At 42.2% G+C, this 25,895-nt stretch overlaps 1 protein-coding gene across 1 annotated transcript in view; it reads left to right on the top strand.

Moving 5' to 3' along the window:
- EGFLAM (EGF like, fibronectin type III and laminin G domains) overlaps positions 1 to 25,895 on the top strand; it is a 190,821-nt gene that overhangs the window by 117,751 nt on the left and 47,175 nt on the right. The window contains exons 8-13 of the mRNA XM_043488924.1: positions 13,039 to 13,154; positions 13,744 to 14,062; positions 14,722 to 14,822; positions 16,265 to 16,365; positions 18,481 to 18,625; positions 22,086 to 22,275. Coding sequence (XP_043344859.1) covers positions 13,039 to 13,154; positions 13,744 to 14,062; positions 14,722 to 14,822; positions 16,265 to 16,365; positions 18,481 to 18,625; positions 22,086 to 22,275 — 972 coding nt within the window. The remainder of the gene's footprint in view (positions 1 to 13,038; positions 13,155 to 13,743; positions 14,063 to 14,721; positions 14,823 to 16,264; positions 16,366 to 18,480; positions 18,626 to 22,085; positions 22,276 to 25,895) is intronic.

Below are 25,895 nucleotides of genomic sequence, written 5' to 3'. Positions count from 1 at the left end.
AGAAGTGAGTAAGACCAGTGAAGAAGAGGTACCAGCTTCTATTTGCAAAACAGACGAGTCACAGGTGTGAAATGGACAGCAAACGTATTTTTAAATCATTTCTATTTCACCTATGTACAAAGGTTGAGAAAATTTATACACACACACACTCACACATATTAATTAAAAAGAAATACAATGATCAGAAACCAAATAGGTGACACAGTTCTTATGAGATGAGATAGTTAAGTCCTGGATGTCACTAAACTCTGAGTTTCCTATTAGCAAAGATGAGAAAGAAACCAAGTTCTGAGAGAACTCTCCATGTGTGACCAAAGGATGCAAACCAATATTCCAGTGAAAATAATGTTTTTTTTCTGGATACAATTGCAGGAAGAAATTACCAAAGGAATCATTATATAAGGAATATTGAGCAATTGTAATGAATACTGACTATAATGGGAAAAGGAGTACATCAAGGCTATATATTGTCACCCTGCTTATTTAACTTATATGCAGAGTACATCATGAGAAACACTGGGCTGGAGGAAGCACAAGCTAGAATCAAGATTGCCAGGAGAAATATCAATAACCTCAGATATGCAGATGACACCACCTTTATGGCAGAAAGTGAAGAAGAACTAAAGAGCCTCTTGATGAAAGTGAAAAGAGAGTGAAAAAGTTGGCTTCAAACTCATACATTCAGAAATACTAAGATCATGGCACTGGTCCCATCAACTTCATGGCAAATAGATGGGGGAAACAGTGTCAGACTTTATTTTTTGACTCCCAATCACTAGGCAGATGTGACTGCAGCCATGAATATTAAAAGACGCTTACTCCTTGGAAGGAAAGTTATGACCAACCTAGAGAGCATATTAAAAAGCAGAGACATCACTTTGCCAAGAAAGGTCCATCTAGTCAAGGCTATGGTTTTTCCAGTGGCCATGTATGGATGTGAGAGTTGGACTATAAAGAAAGCTGAGTGCCAGAGAATTGATGCTTTTGAACTGTGGTATTGGAGAAGACTCTTGAGAGTCCCTTGGACTGCAAGGAGATCCAACCAGTCCATCCTAAAGGAGATCAGTCCTGGATGTTCATTGGAAGGACTGATGCTGAAGCTGAAACTCCAATACTTTGGCCACCTCATGCGAAGAGCTGACTGGTTCAAAAAGACCCTGATGCTGGGAAAGATTGAGGGCAGGAGAAGAAGGGGATGACAGAGGATGAGATGGTTGGATGGCATCACCGACTCAATGGACATGAGTTTGGGTAAACTCTGGGAGTTGGTGATGGACAGGGAGGCCTGGCGTGCTGTAGTTCATGGGGTCGCAAAGAGTCAGACACGACTGAGCGACTGAACTGAACTGACTATAACAGTGGTTTGAATTGTGGTTTTATAGTGAGAAAAAAACTTTTTTGCATGACTCATCTCAGTCTCTCTCTTCTGCCTCCTGATTCTAAGTGCAAGATCTGAACCAAGCCCTGTCTGATGCTAAGCCAAATTTGAGATTGCTACCTGCACCCCACCTCATCTCCCCACCCCAGTCTCTCCCACACAATCCATTTTTCACTCTCAGCTTTTTAGATCATTCCCATCAGCATGCAAACATATATTCCATACTCACAGAAAAGACTTCCTGAACTCCACAGCCCCTTCACCTACTGTCTCATTTCTCTGCTTTCCTTCAGCCTAGAGTTATTGAAGCATCTACATTTACTGTTCCTACTTTTTTCCAGCCTCCCATTAACTCAGTTCACTTCAATCTGCTTCCAGTCCCACCACTCATGTGAAGAGCACCAAGGACTCCATATTTCCAAGTATAAATTCACCCCATGAACATAGAACATGCCATTAAACTTGTTAAAATAATGTTTTAATGATAATGAATGTTTTTATACATCTGACTATTTTCTTAGGACAAATTGCCAGTAGTATTATAGAATAACAAAATCAGATAACTCAAACACTTGATGAAAGTGAAATTGGTAGCCACTCAGTCATATCTGATTCTTTGTGACCCCACAAACTGTATAGCCCACCAGGCGCTTCTGTCCTTAGGAATTCCCAGGGCAAGAATACTGGAGTGGGTTGCCGCTTCCTTCTCCAAAGAATCTTCCCGACCCAGGGATCAAACCCCAGTCTCCCACATAGGAGGCAGATTCTTTGCTGTTTGAACCACCAGCGAAGCGAAAACATTTGATATATATCTTGCAGAAAGAGAAGAGCTCTCACTTTTTAAGCCCTGTTATCCTCCTAATGCTATGGACAATGGTCTTCTGTTATTAATAGTCAGTTGAGAATTACTGCTAAACTCCCAGTGAAAATGAATGATTAGACACTTAGAACATTGCCACATACCAGATTAAAGCTGGTCTTTCAACAGACATTTTATTTTCCATTTATCATGTGCAGAGCACCTTGCGAGAAGATTTGGCTCTTACAGAAAACATTCAGTTATTCACTCACTCTCTTATCTAAATGATATGATTCTGCTGTATATGTAACCTTGCCAGACACTATTGCAGCTGTTTAGAAATCTTTTGCTTGCCTATCTAAATTGTACACTGCCCACTCCACCTCAGGTCCTGCATAGCCCCGCAGAATGTTGTCAGTAAATTAATATTCATTATTCTCTGAAGTTACAAAGGTTCCACACTTGAAATTTTCAGCACACCATGATGAAAACGTGGCCTGAGGTTATATTGCTGTGTTCACAGCCACCTCTCGCATCATGCTTTGCCTATGTATCTCTGCCATCAGCAGGTAGTAGAGAAGCAGGTCCCTAACACCTTGGTTTCTGGCCTTAGCTTTCCACAGCCCCATTATCTTTAGAAAAGGAGACTCCAGGGGAGAAGGATACAGTGGGTTGTGCTTGGTTGACTGGTTTATGTTCTTCAAAAGAGAACTCACCACAGGGGTTATGCAATTGGTGCCTCCTCTGTGTGTGCCGGCATAAAGATAAAGGAGTCGGGGAAGCTTTGAGGTGAGGGCTCTCGAGGTCATCTGATGCCTGGCATGCCATTCTTGGGCTGTAGTCAAATAAGTTTCATGAAGCATGATGAATGGAAAAGAACAAACAAATGTGCCTATGGCTGGTTCTTTAGAGCCACTGTCTCCCAACCATCCCACCCCAACCACCACAGAATCGTACCCAGGGATTACTTTCATTCAGGTGGAAAGATAAGAACCAGAAGGATTGTTTGTGGGACAGGGAGGAGTGAAGAAAACCATTCAGCTTTCTTGCAGACCCTCTGAGTCCCTGTGTAACCAAGGCTGATGTTGGGGTTTTGAGGATGCTCAACGATTCACACTTCCTCTCTTTGTCCATTTTCTGAACCAGTTGAGAAATAATAAACTCAGAAGATACAGAATGGAATACCTTCCATAATTATGGTAAAGGCTGGATCAGAGAACATTGTTTACTCTTAAGGCACAAGCTCCCTTTTGCCCAGTCCAGCCTATGGAACCCACCTGAGGGAAAGTTTGGACTTGCAGAGAGGTCACTTTTAATATCTACCCAGGTCACTGCTTTCTGCTTGTTGAGGCAGAGAGGGAAGGTGAGGGGGGGGACCCATTTGCCCCCAATTCCTTCTCGCCTCCCAGGTCCTTTGATAGGTTAGCTTCACTCAGTTTGGAAATATGGGCCAAATACTTCTACTCAGCATCTGTCTCTGCCTCTGTAGGGAGGTGAAAGGTTGGCCAAGCATCCAACAGTATTTCAGGAAACGCTTCTCATGACTGCAGCTTCAGGAGTGGAGAATGAGTGTTCCTTTCTCATCCTTCATAAGAGTGATTAGGAAAAGGGTCCCAAATACAACCTGGTTCTTATGAATGAAGATGACCTCTGATAAATGATAGCTCACATCATCTAGGAGGCTTATAATATTGAACAAAGTTACAATCCCCAAGGTGTGTAACTTCTGTGCTGAGCTAACTCCTTTTTTCTTTTTTATCCACATAAGTGAAATTCCCTAGTTGTTTCTTTTTCAAACATCTCTTGGAGTAACATATGCCTGTAATATGTCTAAATCAGAAGTGTAAACTTTAGGGTCACAGAATGTTAGTGCCAGCAGGTCATCAAATCCAATCCAATTCCTTATTTTATTAGAAAACATGAGACCCAAGGAGATTAAATGACTCATTCAAGGTCACACAATCACTTATGTCAGTCTCTCTCCCAATTATTGGTTTCCATGACTAGGGTATTTCCAACTATATCATGTTGATACATCAGAGAAAACCTGTATAACCTCTATAAAAACAAGCACATAGGTTTTTAAAAAATAAGTTATCCCTTAATATAGAAATGTCTTTTGTTTATCAATTTTCCTCATGCAATAACCCTTAAACTTGTTTTGTATTCAGTCAATGATTTGACTATTCTCATTCTAAATAAATGGCTCTTTTTTTTAATGTTCTCTTTTCCTAATTAACAAAGTGCCAAGTGGAGAGAGATAAGTTATGCACTTTAATTACAATAACCCCAGGCTATGGGGAGAATGCTTATCACTGGCTTGGACTGTGTGTTCTGTGCTCACTTAGAAACAGCATTGGCAAAATCTTCAGAGAAGCAGTGCATTTGAGATCTGAGGTGGTGGGGTCATTAGGAAACAGGAGTGGGGATCTTCATTCCAGCTGTCTTCATGCAGTACTGTGTCTCATCCTCTCTCTGCTCATTTCCTTCCTATTAAAAATGGGAAGTGGTGATGATTGTGAGAAACAAGAAGAGATGCCACAACAAGTACTGGAGTGCAGTATCAAGAGTCTAGAATTCTAGATCAGCTCTGCCACTGATGAGCTGTCTCTCTGGGCAAGTCACATGGTCTCTCTGAGCCTCAGCTTACTCCTCTGTGAAACTGACTTGTTGTGCTTGCCAATCTCCAAGGTCTTTCTATAAAAGTTAAGATGTCTTTGACTCTAAGACTTTGTAATTCCATATTCTCATCCCACTCTTATCTCACACTCTTTGTTTCCCCAAACTGAACAGTAATCTCTGGCTTCAAAGAGATATGTTACATACAGTGTCAAACAGAAGCAATGATTATAGAGACTAAGTAATTGTATTCGTTGAACAAGACATGTCTTATTTTCCTTGTCAAAATGAGAGGAGAATCTGGAGTCATTTGTGTTCTCATCATGGTACCATTTCACAGCCATGGCAATGGTCCTTTCCTTTAAGAGTTTCCTTCAAGGTAGAGTTTCCTTCCTAGGATGAGTTAAGGGGCAGAATGAGGACTCAGTTACCTTCACCCCTATCCCTGGCTCCACTATATCCATCTGGCTGAAGTGCCTTATATACTTGATGTCGAGACATTTGTATGTAGGGGATTCTGGGTGTCAAATTAGGGGTCATACGGCCTGCTTCTGGTCTCGAGTTTTCCACTCATATAAGATGCATGACCTTATATTAAGTCACATCTCTTCTGTGGCTTGAGTTTCCACATTTATGAAATGAGAATTTTGGACCTAATGGTCTTCCAACTCTAAACATCTGGTTCTGAGCTGGGGAAAGAGACAGGAATAGTGACAGTCTGGGGAGAATGTCTTTGGATTTGGGGGCAGCGTCTCACCACACAGGGACTTGTCCGCAGTATTCCGCCACTTAAACAGACCTGGCCAGGTGGGCTAGGACAGGGCAGAGACAGACTGCCTCTGCAGTGCCGTGCTGTGATATGAGTGTCCCCTATGCCTGGTGGGGGTCTTAGCCGTTGGCGAATGTGTGAAGCATTAGTTGAATGGAGGATAGGGAGGCGAATCAAGAAGTCTAAAATATAGTTCCTGCCCTCAGGGCATTCACATTTGAGTTGAGAAACACCAGGATTCCAGAAAGTGTAAATACCATTTTAAATATGCATTGAGTTCATTAAACTATGGATGCTTATTCTGAGCCCAGGATTAGAGACATATCTGTGGGTAAACAGCTCCACCAAGGAGAAGATGAAAGTATTATTCTCTAGGACTTGGCTGCTCCGTCTTTTCTGGAGTCACCATTTTCCCCCCCGGAATAGTCTGATGTTCTCTTTTTCAAATATTACTTGATTTTGGTCTTTGGATGATACATATTCAGCTCTGTCTCTACAGAGTGCATGCAACTGGAAGGGTAGGTAAACTACTTATTATGATACAGGAGAAGGGAAATTAGGTGATGTGGAGAAGAGCATTAACCAAAGTCTCAGGGTAAAAAAACAAGTTGTGTTCACGAAACAACTAGTAGACCAGTTTGGCCATTGAGACTTTGGAAGACGGGGAAAAAAATGTCAAAACTACAATTTGGAGTCAGATCAGAAGTGGCATGTGAGTGAAATTTGCTCGGTTCTGTCCGACTCTTTGCGACCCCACAGACTGTATAGTCCATGGAATTCTCCAGGCCAGAATACTGGAGTGGGTAGCCTTTTTCTTCTCCAGGGGATCTTCCCAACCCAAGGATTGAACCCAGGTCTCCCACATGGCAGGCGGATTCTTTACCAGCTGAGCCACAAGGGAAGCCCAAGAACACTGGAGTGGGTAGCCTATCCCTTCTCCAGGGGGTATTCCCAAACCAGGAATCGAACCGGGGTCTCCTGCATTGCAGGCAGATTCTTTACCAACTGAGCTATCAGGGAAGCCCCATAAGTGGCATAATGTAATCAAAGAGACTAAGGATAAAGTTGTTTACTGTCTGTGTACCTTTGAGCAAGTTATTTAATCTTCCTCAGTTGATATCTCCACATAGTAAAATGTTAGTAATAATACCAATTTCACAGGATTTGGCAAGGATAATAGAATATATGCACAGCTCCTGGCACAGTAAAAATGATCAATAAATGTTAATTTTATAAATCCCAGACTCTCCATAGTGGTTTCTTCTCTTATAGGCAATGGGAAAACAATGACCAGACAAACCTGGCTTTCAGTTAGGCCAGACCTAACTGAAAAACTATTTTTTTTTTTTTTTTAAAAAGACAAAGTCTTTTGATCTTAGTCAAACCGCTTAACTTCCCTGTCTTCAATTTACTTATCTGCAAAGTGAAATCTACCACACTTACACTGAAGGATTATTGTCAAGTTTAGGGATGTATGATGTGTAGCACCCAACAATACCTGTCTGTATGACAGAGGCAGTGGGTTTCCATAAACAGTGGTGATGGGATAAGGGAGGAAAAAGAGGAGTTGTGATCTTTGTTGTTTTCAGTCGCTCGGTCATGTCTGACTCTTTGTGACCCCATGGACTGCAGCATGCCAGGCTTCCCTGTCCTTCACTATCTCCCTGAGATTGCTCACACTCATGTCCATTGAGCTGATGATGCCATTCTAACCATCTCATCCTCTGTCGACCCGTTCTCCTCCTCCCTTCAATCTTTCCCAGCATCAGGGTCTTTTCAAATGAGTTGGCTCTTCGCATCTGTGGCCAAAGTGTTGGAGGTTCAGCCTCAGCATCAGCACCAGAACACCCAGGACTGATCTCCTTCAGGATGGACTGGTTGGATCTCCTTGCAGTCCAAGGGACTCTCAAGAGTCTTCTCCAACACCGCAGTTCAAAAGCATCAGTTCTTCAGCGCTCAGCCTTCTTTATGGTCCAGCACTCACATCCAGACATGACTACTGAAAAAACCGTAGCTTTGACTATATAGACTTTTGCCGGCAAAGTTCTTTGCTTTTTAATATGTTGTCTAGGTTTGGAATAGTTTTTCTTCCAAGAAGCAAGCATTCTTTAATTTCATGGGCTGCAATCACCATCTGCAGTGATTTTGGAGCCCAAGAAAATAAAGTCTGTCACTGTTTCCATTGATTCCCCATGTATTTGCCGTGAAGTGATGGAACGGGATGCCATGATCTTAGTTTTTTGAATGTTGAGTTTTAAGCCAGCTTTTTCACTCTTTTCTTTCACCTTCATCAAGAAGCTCTTTAGTTCCTCTTTACTTTCTGCCATAAGGGTGGTGTCTTCTGTTTATCTAAGGTTATTGATATTTCTCCTGGAAATCTTGATTCCAGCTTGTGCTTCATCCAGCCTGGCATTTCAGATGATGTGCTCTGCATATAAGTTAAATAAGCAGGGTGACAATATGCAGCCTTGATGTACTCCTTTCCCAATTTAAACCGGTCCATTGTTCCATATCCAGTTCTCACTGTTGCTTCTTTACATGCATACAGATTTCTCAGGATGCAGGTAAGGTAGTATGGTAGTCCCATCTCTTTAAGAATTTTCCAGTTTGTTGTGTTCCACATAGTCCAAGGCTTGAGCTTAGTCAGTGAAGCAGAAGTAGATGTTTTCCTGGAATTCTCCTGCTTTTTCTATGATCCAGTGGATGTTGGCAATTTGATCTCTGGTTCTTCTGCCTTTTCTAAAACCAGCTTGAACATCTGGAAATTCTTGGTTCACATACTATTGAAGCCTAGCTTGGAAAATTTTGAGTATGACCTTGCTAGCATGTGAAATGTGTGCAATTGTGTGGTAGTTTGAACATTCTTTGGCATTGCCTTTCTTTGGGATCGGAATGAAAACGAACCTGTTCCAGTTTTATGGCCACTGCTGAGTTTTTCATATTTTCTGGCATTTGAGTGCAGCACTTTAACAGAATCATCTTTTAGGATTTGAAATAGCTCAGCTGGAATTCCATCACCTCTGATAGCTTTGTTCATAGTGATGCTTCCTAAGGCCCACTTGACTTCACACTCCAGGATGTCTGGCTCTAGGTGAGTGATCACACCGTCATGTTTATCCAGGTCATTAATATATTTTTTGTATAGTTCTTCTGTGTATTCTTGCCATCTCTTCTTAATATCTTCTGCTTCTGTTAGATCCATAGTATTTCTGTCCTTTATTGTGCCCATCTTTGCATGAAATGTTCCCTTGGTATCTCTAATTTTCTTGAAGAGATCTCTAGTCTTTCCTATTCTATTGTTTTCCTCAGTTTCTTTGCATTGTTCACTTTGTTTTGTCTCCAAGTCATGTCCGACTCTTTTGCAACTCCATGGGTGGTAGCTCACCAGGCTCCTCTGTCCATGGGATTTCCAGGCAAGAATACTGGAGTGAGTTGCCATTTCCTTCTCCAGGATTGTTCACTTCGGAAGGCTTTCATATCTCTCCTTGTTATTCTTTGGAACTCTCCATTCAGATGGGTATATTTTTCTTTTTCTCCTTTGCCTTCCACTTCTCTTCTTTTCTCAGCTATTTGTAAGGTGTCTTCAAATAGCCATTTTCCCTTTTTGCATTTCTTTTTCTTGGGGATGGTTTTGATCACCTCCTGTACAAGGTTACAAACCTCCATCCATAGTTCCCCAGGCTCTCTGTTTACCAGATCTAATCTCTTGCATCTATTTGTCATTTCCATTGTATAATTGTAAGGGATTTGATTTAGGTCCTACCTGAATGGCCTTCCCCTACCTTCTTCAATCTAAGTCTGAATTTTGCTACAAAGAGTTCATGATCTGAGTCACAGTCAACTCCTGGTCTTCTTTTGGCTGACTGTATAGAGTTTCTCCATCTTCGGCTGCAAAGCATATAATCAATCTGATTTTGTGATCATTGAGATTCTTGAATTCTTGACCAAAGAGCCTGGACATCTATTTTGTAGGCAGTGGGAGTCTGAAAATGTTTTTCCAGGTAGAGCATTATAAGATGAAATGCAGAGAATCTTGACATTCATGAGACTAGTATTATGTAACAATGAGTAGAATGCGCAGGGGGCAGGAGTGAGCACTCTGGAGGTACAGAGACCCACCACTGAAGATAAAATCCATCTCTCTTCATGCATGTGCTATATTAATTCTTTTATTACCATTTGAATTCTTTCTAATGAAATTCAATAATTCTGAAAATATAAAAGAGACAAAGATAAAATCGAGAGTGATGAGGGTGAGATGAAAGAGACAGGGAGAGAAATAGAAAGACACAAAGATGCAGAGAGACAGAAGGGGGAGCTGTCCCCAGGGGCTTCCTGGGTGTTTGTGTGTCGACATCTGGCACACAGCTGTGCTGGCTCGATGCAGGTGGCTGAAAGAATTTGCATCTAGGTATAAATCTGGCACCAACAGGCTTGAATTTTCAGCTGACATGTGGGCTCCTTTAAATAAAACTGGGAAACTGGTGTGGAGGTGGTGAGAAAATCTCCACCAAGACATGCCTCATACCTGAGAAGAGGACCTTCCCTGCCATCTGTGGATCACCTGCAGACCACGTGCTCCTCTTCCTAAGGCAGGAGAAGACGTCTGGTCAGCAGTGTGCCCCCTGAGCAGGCTTCCCACACTCCCTTTCTGTCATTTCCTTCAGTTTCGTGGTCAATCTACTTGCTATTTTTCTTAGAGGAGGGTGAGTTTGCTTTTACAAGAAAGGTGTTTGGCTTAGTTAATTCTGAAAGCAGATTTGTCTTTAAATTCAATTTATGTTTTTAATGTCATTTTTCTTTCTTTTTACTAGTCATTCAATAACTAACGAGCATCAGTAACCTACAAAAGTGAGTTTCTGTTGCCAGCATTGTTGCAGCCATAAAGTTCAGTGCCTGGTGTGTCTGAATTAGGGATGGCCCCTGGTACCTGTGCTTACCCTAAACCACCAGGAGGACTTGGGGGCGCTATGGAGCAGCACTTTGAAAGACTCTCAGACCTGGGCATAGGGCTTCCTGTGTGTAGCCTAAATTGGAACTTTGGATCAGTAGATTTTTCTGGATGACAGCTGAATAAAACTGTTAATCTGACCATCCCCTAAGGAACAATACGCTGTGTTGTCCCCTCCAAGTTTTTCTCAGCCCACCTTTCAGTTTTGAAAGATCTTCCTCTCCTATGGATGGAAACGGTTGAGACCCAAGATGTCACATGGGACCCCTTTTTTTTTTCTGGATGTGTTTGCTGTAGTATAATGTGTCTTTCTTATTTTAAAGAACTTTTAATGAAATATCTTGTACATCAAAAGTATATTTATACATATATTAGTTTATGCTTTTGTATAATATATAAATGCTCATGGGTATCCAGCACCTACCTTAAGAAATAGAATATTTTAGAGTACTTTCAAAGACCCTGTATGTCAACTTCATTCATAGTCCTCTTCTAACCTTCCCCAGGTATTTTTGATCATTGCCTTGTTTTTCTTTTCTTTTTTAAAAAAATATTTATTTATTTGGCTGCATCAAGTCTTAGTTGCAGCACCCAGGATCTTCAGTGCGTCATGTGGGGTCTTTTTCATTATGGCTCACAGGCTCAGTAGTTGTAGCACATGGGCTTAGTTGCTCCACTGCATGTTGGGTCTTACCAGGGATTGAACCCACATCCCCTGTATTGGAAGGTGGATTCTTAACCACTGGACCACTAGGGAAGCCCCCTGCTTTACTTTTCTTAAGAGTTTAAACTACACACACAATGGGTCTTCCGTATTGTTCTGTGGTTGGTTGAATCCATGGATGCAGAACCTGCAGATACCGAGAGCCAATTGTGCTCTGGCATTTTATATAAAGAATTTGAGCATCTGTAGATATTGGTATCTGAGTGGGTCCTGTACCCTCACCAAAAACATACATGTATGTTTGTGTTAGTTGCTCAATCATGTCCAACTCTTTGCAGTGGACTATAGCCCGCCAGGCTCCTCTGTCCATGGAATTCTCAAGGCAAGAATACTGGAGTGGGTTGCCATTCCTTTCTCCAGGAGATCTTCCCAACCTGAGGATCAGACATGGGTCTCCTGAATTGTAGGCAGATTCTTTATCGTCTGAGACACAAGGGAAGTCTGCATGTGTGTATGTATCCTTAAATAATATATAATTTTTCTTGCTGCTGATTTTTATATAAGTGGCATCAAACTGGTATGTTCCTTGGAAACTTGCAGTTTTTTGCATAAAATCATGTGAGATTAAACCATGTTGATGCATTAAATGCCTCAACTAAGCATTCATCCAATGCCTCAACTAATGCCTCAATTAAATATTTGTTCCTCTTCCCTGTCACATGATATTCCACTCCATACCATTCTCTGTTGATAGATATTTGGGGTGTTACTGTTATTATAAATAGCAAATCTGGCAGGTTCTTTTTTACTATTATAAATTACGATGTTGCAAACATGTTATGCTCCTGTCTCCTGGTACACATGGGAAAGATTTTCTCCATATTTTGTAAGTGGGAGTGAGATTGCTGGGTCAAAAGGTATGAACATTTTCTACTTCATTAAGTATTCCCATGTGTTTTGCAAAGAGGATATACCGGTTTCCACATCTAACATCAGAGTATGAGTCTCCATTGATTCCATCCTTGGCAATACATTTTATACTTTTAGTTTTTAATTATGAACATATGATAGCACATTTACAAGAGACTTGAAAAATACAGAACAAGGTTACATATAGTTCCACTATATGTTACAATTACTTTTTTTAAGTAGATAAATTAAGGCTTTTAGTTGGAGTTTCAATATAGAAGTCTCAAAAATTAATAGAATGCTTGTACATTCTATTATTATTTCTCTGTAATAGAAGATTCTTCTCTTCTATTACAGAGAAGTAAAATGATATAGTAGACCTGAAAAGTACTATGAATGAATTCAACAATTAAGATTTATACAATTTTCACACAACAGTAGGATACAAATTCTGTTCAAGTTCCCATAGACTGTAAATTAGGAGACACTGGAACATATCCAGGGACATAAAACAATTTCATGCAAAAATTTCATGGTAAAGGTAGCAATACATTTTTTTTTCAGGCGCTGCTGTGTGGCATGTAGGATCTTAGTTCCCCAACCAGGGAGTGAACCCGTGCCGCCTGCATTGGGAGTGTAGAGTCTTAACCACTGGGCCACCAAGGAGATCCCCTTGGCGATATTTTTTATTGTCTGACTTTTGTCTTTGCCAGTCTTGTTGGTGTAAAATGGCAGCTTTTTCTGCTTTTTATGGGCTTTTCCTTGATTACTTATGAGATTAAATGATTTTCATATTTTTGGCTCAATATTGCTTCCTCTTCTGTGTTGAATTCCTTGTGTGTTTCTGATGTATCTCCATCCATTCAGTACAGCTATATATGGGCTATGTTAGGATAGAAAAGGGGGCAAAGGCACATGCTGACTGCAGGGTGCTGCTTCCTCTCCGAAGGTCCTGAGGAATCAGGAAGTGGGCGCTATGGACCCCATTATGCAACCGACACAGAGGCTGGCGAGGATGATGACACATTGGAAGACGACTTAGATTTGGATATTTCCTTTGAGGAGGTAATAAGTCCTGCTTTATAAACTTGGGTGTTTTTGTTTCCTTGCTGAACAAAGCGGTTTAGTCAATGGACCATGAACATCTTACTTCAGAGTTACTTAAATTGGCTCATTTGCTTTTAAAACTTATTTATTTCCTCTATTAGTCTCCAGGTGATCGTAAATGAATAGTAACTAGATACCAACTATGCCGATGTTCCAAAGTCAGCTCCTGCTTGCTGACTTCACCATTTGGCAAAAGCATATTTAGATTCCAAGCAAGTGAAATTTTATAAAGTCAGTATTTATAAGGAAATGAACAGTTCCTTGAAAAAATAATGTGCCTTAATGATGTTGTAATAAAGATAAGTCATGTAATATCAGTTTTAGCACTGATTTTCTGAGTAATACAAGGGAAGGTACTTAAAACTCTTGAGCCTGAAGTTCTTTATCCATAAACTGGAGTCAGTACTATTTGCCATCTCTACCTCCCAAGGTTTGGGGAAATATCAAAATAACTGTGGTTTCATGTATTAGACATCAACCATAAATAAGGCAATCTAATTACTGTGTTCCATGTTGATCCTGAACTTCTTTTCCTTTCTGTCTTTAGGTTAAACCACTTCCTGCTATCAAAGAAGGGAATAAGAAATTTTTCGTGGAATCCAAGATGGCACCTAGACCGAACCCGATGACTGTTTCTAGGCTTGTCCCCCCAACCCCAGCATCTCTCCCCACAACTGCGGTGGCTCCCCAGCCCACGCCAATGGACAGGAAAGGAAAGAATGGTGTGGCTGTGATGCCAAGGCTTTTTGACATGTCTTGTGATGAGACTCTTTGCTCTGCTGACAGCTTTTGTGTCAATGACTACACCTGGGGGGGCTCTCGATGCCACTGCAACCTGGGCAAAGGTGGTGAGAGCTGCTCAGAAGGTAGGTGCCTGGGGGAGTGGCTGGGGACATGGTGGTGACCCTGCAGGGAGCCAGAGAGCAATACTGCAGTCCACACGAGGTTCCTTCTTGTCCTTTTCCTAAGACAAGCCCCTTCTTCCATGTTTTAGTGATTAAACTAGCTAGTTAGCAATACAGGGCAAGTGTGAGTCTTCCATTGCTTCTAGTTGAATAGCAGCCCTATTCCTGTATGTGCCAAACATGTAGTCCTTTTGGAGCAAGGCATAAATCATCCCAATGGCACCTTGGGGGTGAGTTTACTTTTGTGACACCTCTTCTAAAAAAAAATACAGCAGAAGTCTGTGCATGAAGGTTAGGAAGGATACTAGTTGAGCCAATGTATATTACACAGTTCTACAATGTGAAGTAGGTGTCAGTGGCCTTAAAGCCACTGATTTCTTTTTAGAGTGGCAAGTAACAATCTCCAAAGATCTGATTTCTCCCTAAGAACTTCGGAAGCTCAATGCCCCCAGGAATGAGAATCCTAGGGGTAAAGGGTAGAGAAATGATGATGGTAAGCTAGGCTTAACAGACTATCAGGGGTTTTTGCTTAATAACATCCAAGCAATGGTGTTGTGTATTGATGTTTTGCATTTGAAGAAGTGAGCAAACAGCATTCTTTTGTCTTTTTCTTTTTTCAGATATTGTTATACAGTATCCTCAGTTCTTTGGTCATTCCTATGTAACCTTTGAACCTTTGAAGAACTCTTACCAGGCATTTCAAATTACTCTTGAATTTAGGGTAAGAAGGATTAATCCTTTGATGAGTGACTGTTGGACATCTTAATGCAACAATGTGCTGCATCAAAGGGAGAAGGAGAAGGGGAGAGGAAGCAGAGGGTAAACCCATTCACAGGGCAGCAAGAATGATGGTCACATTTGCACACTCAAGGGCAGCAGCAAAGGGAGAGTAATTTGTGTATGGAAATGGCTGGTCTGAAAGTGCCCAAGGAGAATGTTTGGGTTCCAGCCATAATGCATGTTGACCTAAAAGTTGAGAATTACATTTCATTCAGCAGATTTGCTGAGGACTTAAGCCCAATTGCTGAGGACTTAAAGGGCTTTCCTGGTGGCTCAGATGGTAAAGAATCTGCCTGCAATGTGGGAGACCAGGGTTCAATCCCTGGGTTGGGGAGACCGCCTGGAGAAGGAAATGGCAACCCACTCTAGTACTCTTGCCTGGAGAATTCCGTGGACAGTAGAACCTGTTGGGCTACAGCCCATGAGGTCCCAGAGAGTTGGACCCAACTGAGTGACTAACACTTTCACACTTTAAGCCTAATAGCTCTGAGGGACTATTCCCTGGGCACAATGTCCTCATCAAGTCCATCAAATAAAACATAATTCTCAACTCTTAGGTTGTGCTTTTTTTTTTTTTCAGCTGACTTTTATAATCATGACCAGGCCAGGATTTCAGAAGGCATAAATGCATTCTTCATCCCCAAATCCCTTTTAGTGGAAGCCCAAACAACCTTCCTTGTTATGACTGCACCTGCACAGATAGAAAAATAGCTATATGCAACCCTGGCACATGGAGACAGCCCAATAGATGCTCTCCGATCTGAATCAGCTGCAGTGCCTTCAGCTTAAAAGGATTCTTTTGGGTATCTCAGATGACAGGAATAGGTTTGGAGATGTGGAAACAAGTCCCCTTTAAGGTCAGAGTGTTGAGAATCCACAAGATGACTTGTCTCAGTCTAGGACCGGCAGCATGGGTGAAAACCAAACTAGTCCATGGACTGCTTGTATTGTCATGTTCTCCTAACGCAAGGAAAGATGCAAATTTGCTTGGGAAGTTAAAAAAAAAAAAAGGAAAAACTGGAATGCCCTTTGGCAAGAATAGAATTTGATGAGGATGAGAGCAGCCCCTGTGGGACCACCGTCTCTGCGCACGCGGTCTCCTGAGGCTCTGCTGGTAGATCCAGGAAGAGTAAAGAGTGGGTCAGATATGGGGCTGCCTTCCTCTCATGTCACTGCCAATTCCTCACACACTGTTTATATCCCTGCCCCCTGTTTATTGAAAATGAACTAGAACTATGTACCTGGGAATTAATTGGAGTCATGCATGCTTATAAATAGGACCTCAGTGGAGATGCTCAAGTTTCGTATCCGTGAGTGTTTCTGGGTGGCCCTCTGTGGAAGAGGAGATGCTCGTTGTTCATGTGGCTTTTGTTTGTATAACAGGCAGAGGCGGAGGACGGCTTACTGCTCTACTGCGGGGAGAATGAGCATGGGAGGGGGGATTTCATGTCCCTGGCTGTCATCCGGCGCTCTCTCCAGTTCAGGTAATTCCTGGCAAAACCCCCTGGAATGTTTAATACTACCCTACAATATGTTTTCCTTTCTGTACTGTGAACAAAACCTATACTCGATTTATAGTATAAATAAAGGAACTGTGTGTATTACGGAGCCTGGCCCAGTCTACTAAATACTGGAGTATCAAGATTGCATGGTAAGCTCTGAAATTTGAATCTGGAACCTTGTAATCATTCATTCACTCAACAGCAAATCTGGTGGATGCGATGGGAAGAAGGCTGGGACCTTCTTGTCCCCTGCAGTAGATTCAGCTGATAGCCATGGAGCCCAGAGAGGAGCCCATAGCCTCCTGGAGGTTCCTAGAGACTCAGACCATATCCTCATCTTTCCTCCAGACTGGGGTGGACTGTTTGACTTACCTCCTCTGCCCTGATCATTTGTGTCCCATTGCATCTTGGAAGCCACCCACCTTTGGTTTCTGTGTGGTTTTCTGGAGGCGGAGTTCTGTGGATGTGCGAGTGTTTTAATCATCCTCACAGAGGTGTACATAGGACTATTTGGTGAGGTCAGCCAAGTGCTTCCCCATGGCTTACTGGTCAAGATCCCCATGGTAACATTCCCTGGCGACCTGACCTTCCACAAGTGACTTAACCTCTCCAACTCTGTGTTACTCCCAGCGTTACTGTGAGGATTAAACGCATTAATACACAAGAGTACTTGGAGCAGTGGCTGAACCACAGCAAGCACTCAGTAAGCACCAACCATTGTTGTTTTTTGATCATTTCAGCACAAAAATTACTTTTGGTTTAGACAGGTAATACTGTCTATGAAGCATTCCACATGGGGTAGAAAATGCCCCCTGCCCCCTGCATCCTTTGCTAAATGCATCAATTGATGGGAGATTGAGTTCGGCTAGTACGATGCAGGGCAGTGGTCCCTAACCTCGTGAGCTCTAACGCTTGGAGGATCTGAAGGACTTCCGCTAGCCCTGCTGGTTATTTGCTAGTAGCAGCTCTCCATCTCTGCAACTCCTACTGTTGATTCTGAGATCACCCCCTCTAGGTGAATCAGTTCTGCAATGCCTCTCCAGCCCATTCCTGTCTACTGAGGATCAGGAGACAAAGGGAGGCCATGAGAAGCAGGCTGCAGTTAGTGCGCATCCTGAAAAGGACAGCATTACGTGTCATGGCCAGTGTCCCCCTCTGACAGCCTCAGGACCCAAGGGGGTGGTGCTATGGTGGCTGCTTAGAGCTTGGCTGGATGGGGTCAGGGTTCTAGATGTCAGGCATAGTGACCGGAGGGCACCCCAGGACATACGGAGGTTGGGAAAAAAAAAAACAAGAATAATGCAACTGTCTGAGAATGCTCATTCTCCACCCACACCCGCTCTGAGCCGCAGCTTCCCATGGAAACCACACCTGCACTCAGGCCCAGCTGAACACAGATGGCACTGCTGCCCAGCTTGCCAAAATAAGTGTGAAGACTTGTCTTTGGGTTTTTTTTCCCAACATTTTATTAATATCACTGAGGCTGTCATTTGGGAGTTGTGGGAAGTCCCCAGAGAAATCCCTGGATGCAGAGTGAGTCAAGCTCTAATTCTCCTCACCTTGAAACCACGTTTGGTATCCGGCCATCTCTGAGAAGGAGAGAGAGGATCTTAGCTGCCCAGGATTCTCTAAGCTACAGAGAAAGTCGGGTTAAAGGAGGCCCCACGTTGAAAGGTTCTATGGGCAGATTAAGACAACAAGACTGAGGTAGTCCTAGGGAAGAGGTGTCTTCCTAAAGAAGTTTTCTGTATGTGGATTTAAACAGCCATTGATATCCATAAGCCTAACTCTGAACAGACTGGCTCTCAGGGAAGCTATTACTGCCCTGGAAGTGATGTCCACTGAGTCTGAACACAATAGTGAGCTTTCCTGGTAGCTCAGCTGGTAGAGAATCTGCCTGAAATGTGGGAGACCTGGGTTCATTCCCTGAGTTGGGAAGATCCCCTGAAGAAGATAATGGCTACCCACTCCGGTATTCTGGCCTGGAGAATTCCATGGACTGTGTAGTCCATGGGGTCGCAAAGAGTTGGACACGACTGAGCAACTTTCACTTGCACTTTGATCTAAGAGTTTTCCTTTTCTTTTCTTCCCCCACAGGTTTAACTGTGGAACTGGGGTCGCCATCATTGTAAGTGAGACCAAAATCAAACTCGGGGGCTGGCATACTGTTACGCTCTACAGAGATGGGCTAAACGGACTGCTGCAGCTGAACAATGGCACGCCGGTGACAGGCCAGTCCCAGGTGAGTGTGCGCCGCACTCCCGGCCTCTGCCCAGCACTCCGGGAGGGTCCCGCTGCAGAGAGCTGGCAGATGGACTGTTTTGCATGGTATACACAGGCAACCCAGCTCTGATGTGCCCCTGCCAGCTTTTCCATTGAAGGTGGGCTTTCAGGGCTCATGTCCTTCCCACATCTACCAAGGAGGGGGACTCATTCACTGAATATGACTGAATATGACCGACACGTCGGGACTGGCCGACATCATGGCCCTGGGTGCACTGGGACATGCGGGAGGCCTTGTACCTGAGGACATGTTCTTTTTCTACAAGGACATCAAAGCCAGAGGCGGAGGAAGGCCCCTATTGGAAGAATTGAAGCCATATTATTAGAGCCAAACATAAAGCTTGCTTTTAAGGCAGAGGTGTTGCAATCCTGTGGCTGTAGAAAATCATCCCGAAAGGTTCACTTGGTTCAATATGCAGGCATAATCCATTCATCCACCTTTTTTGGGGCCATGATTATAGGAAGTGGTAAAACAATTCAACTGCTGGGCTACTCAGCACATCACCTAGGTATTCACATATTTGTCATGCTCTGAGCAATTTTAGGACTGTGTTTAGAATAAATAGTTTGGATTAGCAACCTGCCAAGGAACCAAGTCTGTAATTATAATCAGGCAGGTGTTTGTATTCTCTGAGGAAAAAAGTAGCAAGAAAGCCTTTGTGTATATGTGTGTAGCTTTCTCCTTCCTAGACTCTTCATATTCTTTGCTGACAAGACAAGTTGTATAAAGGGTCATGACTTGCTGCTAAAAAAAAATAATAATAGAAAAAATAAACCTCATCATTTGGATCCCAGTGGTTCCAAAGGAACAAGAATACAAATGTAGTGAATGTGAATCCAAGAAGATCATTATACAGATATACATATATTTCTAAGGAAGGGAAAGAGAGGATAAATGCACTGCCGACTTAATAAATGCCAGAACAATGGGCTTACTATGGTTAAAATTAAATTTGATAGAAATAAAGAAGCTTTGAGCTTGGGTTCAAAGTACTAACCTGAATACAAGGTGGAGAAGCTGTAACAGAAGAAACACAAGTATAAGTATCATGTAGTTTAAAACAAGGGAATTCAATGAAGGTTAATAAATAGGGCCATATGATAACAACATGCCAAAGAAATTATAGGTTACATTAATAAAGGCATAGCATCTAGAAAAATGGAGGTGATAATCCTATTCTATTCTGATGCCTGTGTATATAGTTTGCAGTGCTCTAACAGTTGGGAAGATCCTCTGGAGTAGGAAATGGCAGCCCACTCCAGTATTCTTGCCTGGAAAGTTCCATGGACAGAGGAGCTTGGCAGGCCATAGTCCATGGGGTCACAGTCAGTCAGACATGACTGAGCATGCACAACAGTGATTCTAGTCCTCAGATAGAATTGCCTTCAGAGGATATGATTTATTGAATATAATAATTAATTACAAAAGGTATATAGTTTTGTGGATACTCAGGGTAACATCTGCCTCTCTACTACCAGGATTTGCTAAGCAAGTTGTATAAGTCAGACTGCAAGTGTAGAGTGTTTAAGAAACTGTCTTGAGAGATAGTGATCCGTTTTAAGTCAGGGTTCCCCCAGAACATACCTGAGTTGATGAGTCTATGCAAATGATTCACTAAGAAAGGAATCCCATAGGAAACCTGTGATAGAAGGGATTAAAATGAACAAGGGAGGGACAGAAGTCAGTAAGAATGAGATCTAAGGCAAAGTTTACCAGGATCTGGCATTAGCCTGATCCTACAGGGGAGCTCTGGAGTGTAAGTGCCAACCCAAAGCAACAGAGTTGGACTTTCACACTTAATCACCCATTAAAACCTGTTAAGAGCTGTGCTGAGGGAACGCAAATTCTAGTACCACCAGTTCTTTCCATAGGCAGGCAATACAGGCTTCAGAGACCCAAAGGTAACCCTCATTAGAGGAAGATAAAGGCTAGGCTCAAAGGCTATTGTCTGGGTTGTTGTGAAGGGAGCCTCAGAGGAGCTATTCACCCCTATGGTGCACTTAATGCTCCAGAAAAGAAGAAAAGGATTTAGCTGTTGGACTCCTGCTGTGGTCCTGGATCAGGGAATGGGGTCAGAGGATGGGATGAGATCAGGATGGGATCCAAAAGAAGTAAATCCTGAGGATCTTGATGAAATAAGTCAACCAGACACTCAATTCACCTAACAAAAAATGTAAATAATTAACCCTTAAAATCCACTGTAAATATGTCAAAGCTGCCTAGCTCACATTTAATATACTATTTATAAATGATTCTTATCTATTCATTAGAAAAGATAAAGCAATGATTAGATGTTTTACTTATTGTTAACAAAAGTATAAAGGGTGAAGATTACTTTTCAGTGACTTACATTCTGGAAATTTTATAACTACTGGCAGCATGCCTTTACCCAGCCCTTCTCTAGATCCTTTAATCCAAACAAATGAGATATTTCTGCAATAAAAAACAAATAACCACGAGCACCTTAATTTTGTCCCTCTTCATGTTCAACTCTGTATTTTATAACCTCAAAACCTACAATCCAGATTGTGGTTTAGTCTAAGATTGGAAATGTCCCTACTTAGCTGTAATAAGACTTTAAAAAAAAAACGTATCCATGAGCAAATTTCAAAATATTTTGCAACTCAGTCAGTCTTGGCAATTTCCCTCTCTCTCACAAATGCCTGTTGCAGGATCTAGTATAAAGGTGACCGGGATAGTAAAAGGGTAAACGTTAGCCCACATATACACAAAATTAGTATTATCACCTTTGGAGACACAGAATAGTCCTATGGCCCATCCAAGATACACAGTAAATTGGTGTCAGGACTGGAAAGAGAAAGTTTGTTTTGGATGCCCAGCATGGTACACTGCCTGTTGGCTTACTCCGGCTTAGACTGACCTTCCTTTCCCTTCGAGGCATTCCAAAGTCATCCCTTCTCAAAACACAGCTCTCTGAGTTCCCAATGCTAACTGTGGGTTTAATTTTCCAGTAGGACAATGACTTAAAGATAAATATGGGTGGAAAAATATTCATAAATTGGATATATGGGTATCCATATACATTCATATATATATGATGAATGGATAAAGAAGATGTGGTAATATATAGCTTCCCTGTTGGCTCTGCTGGTAAAGAATCTGCCTTCAGTGCTAGAGACCTGGGCTCAATCCCTTGGTTAGGAAGATCCCCTGGAGAAGGGAAAGGCTATCCACTCCAGTATTCTGGCCTGGAGAATTCCATGGACTGTATAATCCATGTGGTCGTATGGAATACTACTCAGCCATAAAATGAATGAAGTTCTGTCATCTGCAGCAACATGGATGGACCTAGAGATCATCATACTGACACTAAATTGCATCTTAATCATGTCCTTCATCTGGTGTGTTTTAGCTTTTGACTTTGTTTAGTGAGTTATGGTTTCCATCTTTCTTAAAGGGCCAATACAGTAAAATTACCTTCCGGACACCTCTCTATCTTGGTGGAGCTCCCAGTGCTTACTGGTTGGTGAGAGCAACAGGGACAAACCGAGGCTTTCAAGGCTGTGTGCAGTCACTCACTGTTAATGGAAAGAGAGTGGACTTGAGGCCCTGGCCACTGGGGAAAGCTCTCAGCGGGGCCGATGTGGGTAAGTGGTTGAAAGTGGGTGGTATGCTCCGGTGGATTGCTTTTCTGGTTTGAGTCGAGGGTGGTTAATACAGAGCTTCAGAAGGGAGGTGAGCTGAGAAGTGAGGTTGGTGCTCTGCGGACATGATGACCTTGAATCTGAACACCAAGACGTGGTAAATAAGACCAAGGGTGCACCAAACCCTTGGCTGTGCCTTGCTGCCATCTTGGCCTTCTTCAAGAAATGCAGTCTGGTCCCATCTGATGAGGCAATGACAGTTGAGCCCTTCTACCCTTCTTCATCCAGTCCAGTGGAAAAACCAGTGCAATAATGTGGAAAGATCTTTTGTATACTCTCTGCTTCTAAAAGAAGTGGTCACATTCTAATTTTGACCACTGTACCAAACGCATTATTATAGCCCTCTCATTTACCCCTCACACTGACTCTAGGAAGTAGAAATGATTACTACATTCATTTTATACAAGAAGGCACTGGGGCTTGTAAAAGTTTAAGAATTTACCCAAAAGAGGGCAGAACTAGGTTTGTGGGGTTTTTTTCTATTTTCTTTTTTTTAAATTAAGACTTGATTGAGTAGTTTAAGGTTCACAGCAAAATTGACAGGAAGGTGCAGATATTTCCTATATGCCCTCTGTCCCCACACATGTATATCCCCTTCCCCCAATATCAACATCCCCCATCAGAGTGTTTCTGGTGTGCAGCAAAGTGATTTCACTATACATATATACAATAATTTGCATTTGTTAATCCCAAACTCCCAATCCATCCCTCTCCCACCCCTCTCCTCCTTGACAACCACAAGTCTGTTCTCTATGTCTGTGAATCTGTTTCTGTTTTCTAGATAAGTTCATTGGTTTGTATCTTAGAATCCACATATGAGTGATATCATATGGTATTTGTTTTTCTCTGTCTGACTTACTTCACTTAGTATGATAATCTCTAGGTCCATCCATGTTGCTTCAGATGACAGAACTTCATCCTTTTTATGACTAAGTAGTATTCCATTGTATATATACATACCACATCTTCTTTATCTATTCATCTGCCATTGGACATTTTGGTTGTTTCTATGTCTTAGCTTTCGTAAATGGTGCTGCTATGAACAGAGGAATGCATGTATCTTTTTGAATTATAGTTTTGTCCAGATATATGCCCAAGAGTGGGATTACTCAATCATATGGTAGCTCCATTTTCAGTTTTTTTAAGAACGTCTGTACTGTTTTCCACAGTAACTGCACCAATTTGCATTCCTGTCAGTAGTGAAGGAGGATTTCCTTTTCTCCACACTCTCTCCAGTATTATTATTTGTATACATTTCAATGTTTGGTCCATTTTTAATTGGGTTGTTTATTTTCTTATTAGTGAGTTTTAAGAGTTCTTTATATGTTTTGGATACAGTTCTTCATCAGATGTGTTTTTTGCAAGTATTTTCTTCCAGTCTGGTTTGTCTTCTCAGTCCCTGACATTGTCTTTCAGAGAGAAGAAGTTTTTAGTTTTAATGAAGTTTATCTTATCAATTATTTCTTTCACAGATTGTGCCTTTGGTGTTATATCTAAAAAGTCATCACCTTACCCAAGGACATCTAGGTTTTCACCTATGTTATCCTCTATGAGTTTTATAGCTTAATGTTTACATTTAGGTCTGTGATCCATTTTGAGTTAATTTTTGTCAAGTTTGTAAGGTCTGTGTCTAGATTCATTTTTTGTGTGTGTGATTGCCCAGTTGTTCCAGAACCATTTGTTGAAAAACCTAAGATTGCTTTTAAAGCAATAAGGACATTTATTCCATAACTGAAGGCAGCTGATAGATAATTTTAAGGTTGGTTAATTCAGTGACTGTTTTAGTCGGTTAGGGCCACCGTAACAAAATACCACAGACTAGGCGATTTAGACAGCAGAAATTCATTTTCGCACAGTTCGGGAGGCTGGAAATTCAGGATCAGTACACTGGCAGGTTTGGTTTCTCCTGAGGCCTCTCTCCTTGGCTCGTTGATGGCTATCTTCTCATGGTGTCCTCGTGTGGCCTTTCATCTCTGCCGGACTCCCCATGTCTCTCCCTCTTCTGATAAGGACACCAGTCAGATTGGAGTAGGGCTCACTCACATGACTTCAGTTAAACCTTAATTACCTTCCAAAAGGTGGTATCTCCAAATACAGTCCCATTGGGAGTTAGGGCTTCAACCTATGAACTTGGGGAGGACATGGTTCAATCCCTCTTAGTGACTCAGTAATGTCAGATCTCTGGGTTGGTGTCTCTGTGGTTCTCTTGTTTTTCACTCATAATCCCAAGATGGGCCACAACTCTGAGCATCATATCCTCATATGACATTGTCGTGGCAAGATATGGCAAGTCCTTTTCTTGGGTCTCTCTGTTCTCCATCTTGAAGATGTTCTTCTGAAAGAATGCATGATGAATACCACATACCTGCAACCTAGGCTCTACTGTCACATTTGGCTGCCTTTGCTTTACCACATGGGCTTCCCTGGTGGCTCAGTGGGTAAAGCATCTGCCTGCAGTGCGGGAGACCTGGATTCGATCCCTGGGTTGGGAAGATCCCCTGGAGGAGGGCTTGGCAACCCACTCTAGTATTCTTTCCTGGAGAATTCCACAGATAGAGGAGCCTGGCAGGCTGCAGTCCCTGGGGTCAGTCACAAAGAGTTGGACATGACTGAGCCACTAAGTGCGCACGCACACACACTTCTCCACGTATGATCCTATTCCACCGTCTCTCCATTCCTGGATCTGAGCTGTTTGGTACTCATAACTCCAGGTATAGTTGGTTTATTTTGTTTCCTTGTTTTATAGCTGATTAGCTGAGCACCTGCTACTTATACCCACCATTTGGAATAACTTTATTCTCCTCAAAATAAAAGCTGTGACAAACCTTGACAGCATATTAAAAAGGAGAGACATTAATTTGCCAACAAAAGTCCATATAATCAAAGCTATGGTTTTTCCAGTAGTCATCTACAGATATGAGAGTTGGACCATAAAGAAGGCTGAGCGCCAAAGAATTGATGCTTTGGAACTGTGGTGTTGGAGAAGACTCTTGAGAGTCCCTGGACAGCAAGGAGATCAAACCAGTCAATCCTAAAGGAAATCAGTCCTGAATATTCATTGGAAGGACTGATGCTAAAGCTGAAGCTCCAATACTTTGGCCACCTGATGGGAAGAGCTCACTCATTAGAGAAGACCCTGATGCTGAGAAAGACTGAAGGCAGGAAGAGAAAGGCATGACAGAGGATGAAATGGTTGGATGGCATCACTGACTCAATGGACATGAGTTTGAGCAACTCTGGGAGATGGTGAAGGACAGGGAAGCCTGGTGTGCTATAGTCCATGGGGTTGCAAAGAGTTGGACGTGACTGAGTGTAACAACCTCAAAATTCCTACAGTAGGTGCTATGATTAGCCTCAATGTTTACAGATGAGAGCTGGTGCTTCAGAACAGTTAAGTAACTTGCCTAAGGTCACACAGCTAGTAGATGGTAAAGCTGATGGTGACCTCAGTAATTCTGGCTCAGTGTCTGCCCTCTTAACCACATCTGCCACATCAAAGCCTCCTGAATTGGCTTCAAATTGCTTCCTTCTACTTTTCTTACTCCTAAAGGTGATACTGAAAT

The sequence above is a fragment of the Cervus canadensis genome, chromosome 16, assembly GCF_019320065.1.
Source record: "Cervus canadensis isolate Bull #8, Minnesota chromosome 16, ASM1932006v1, whole genome shotgun sequence".
Classification (NCBI taxonomy): domain Eukaryota; kingdom Metazoa; phylum Chordata; class Mammalia; order Artiodactyla; family Cervidae; genus Cervus; species Cervus canadensis.
This window is presented reverse-complemented; position numbering and strand designations above follow the sequence as displayed.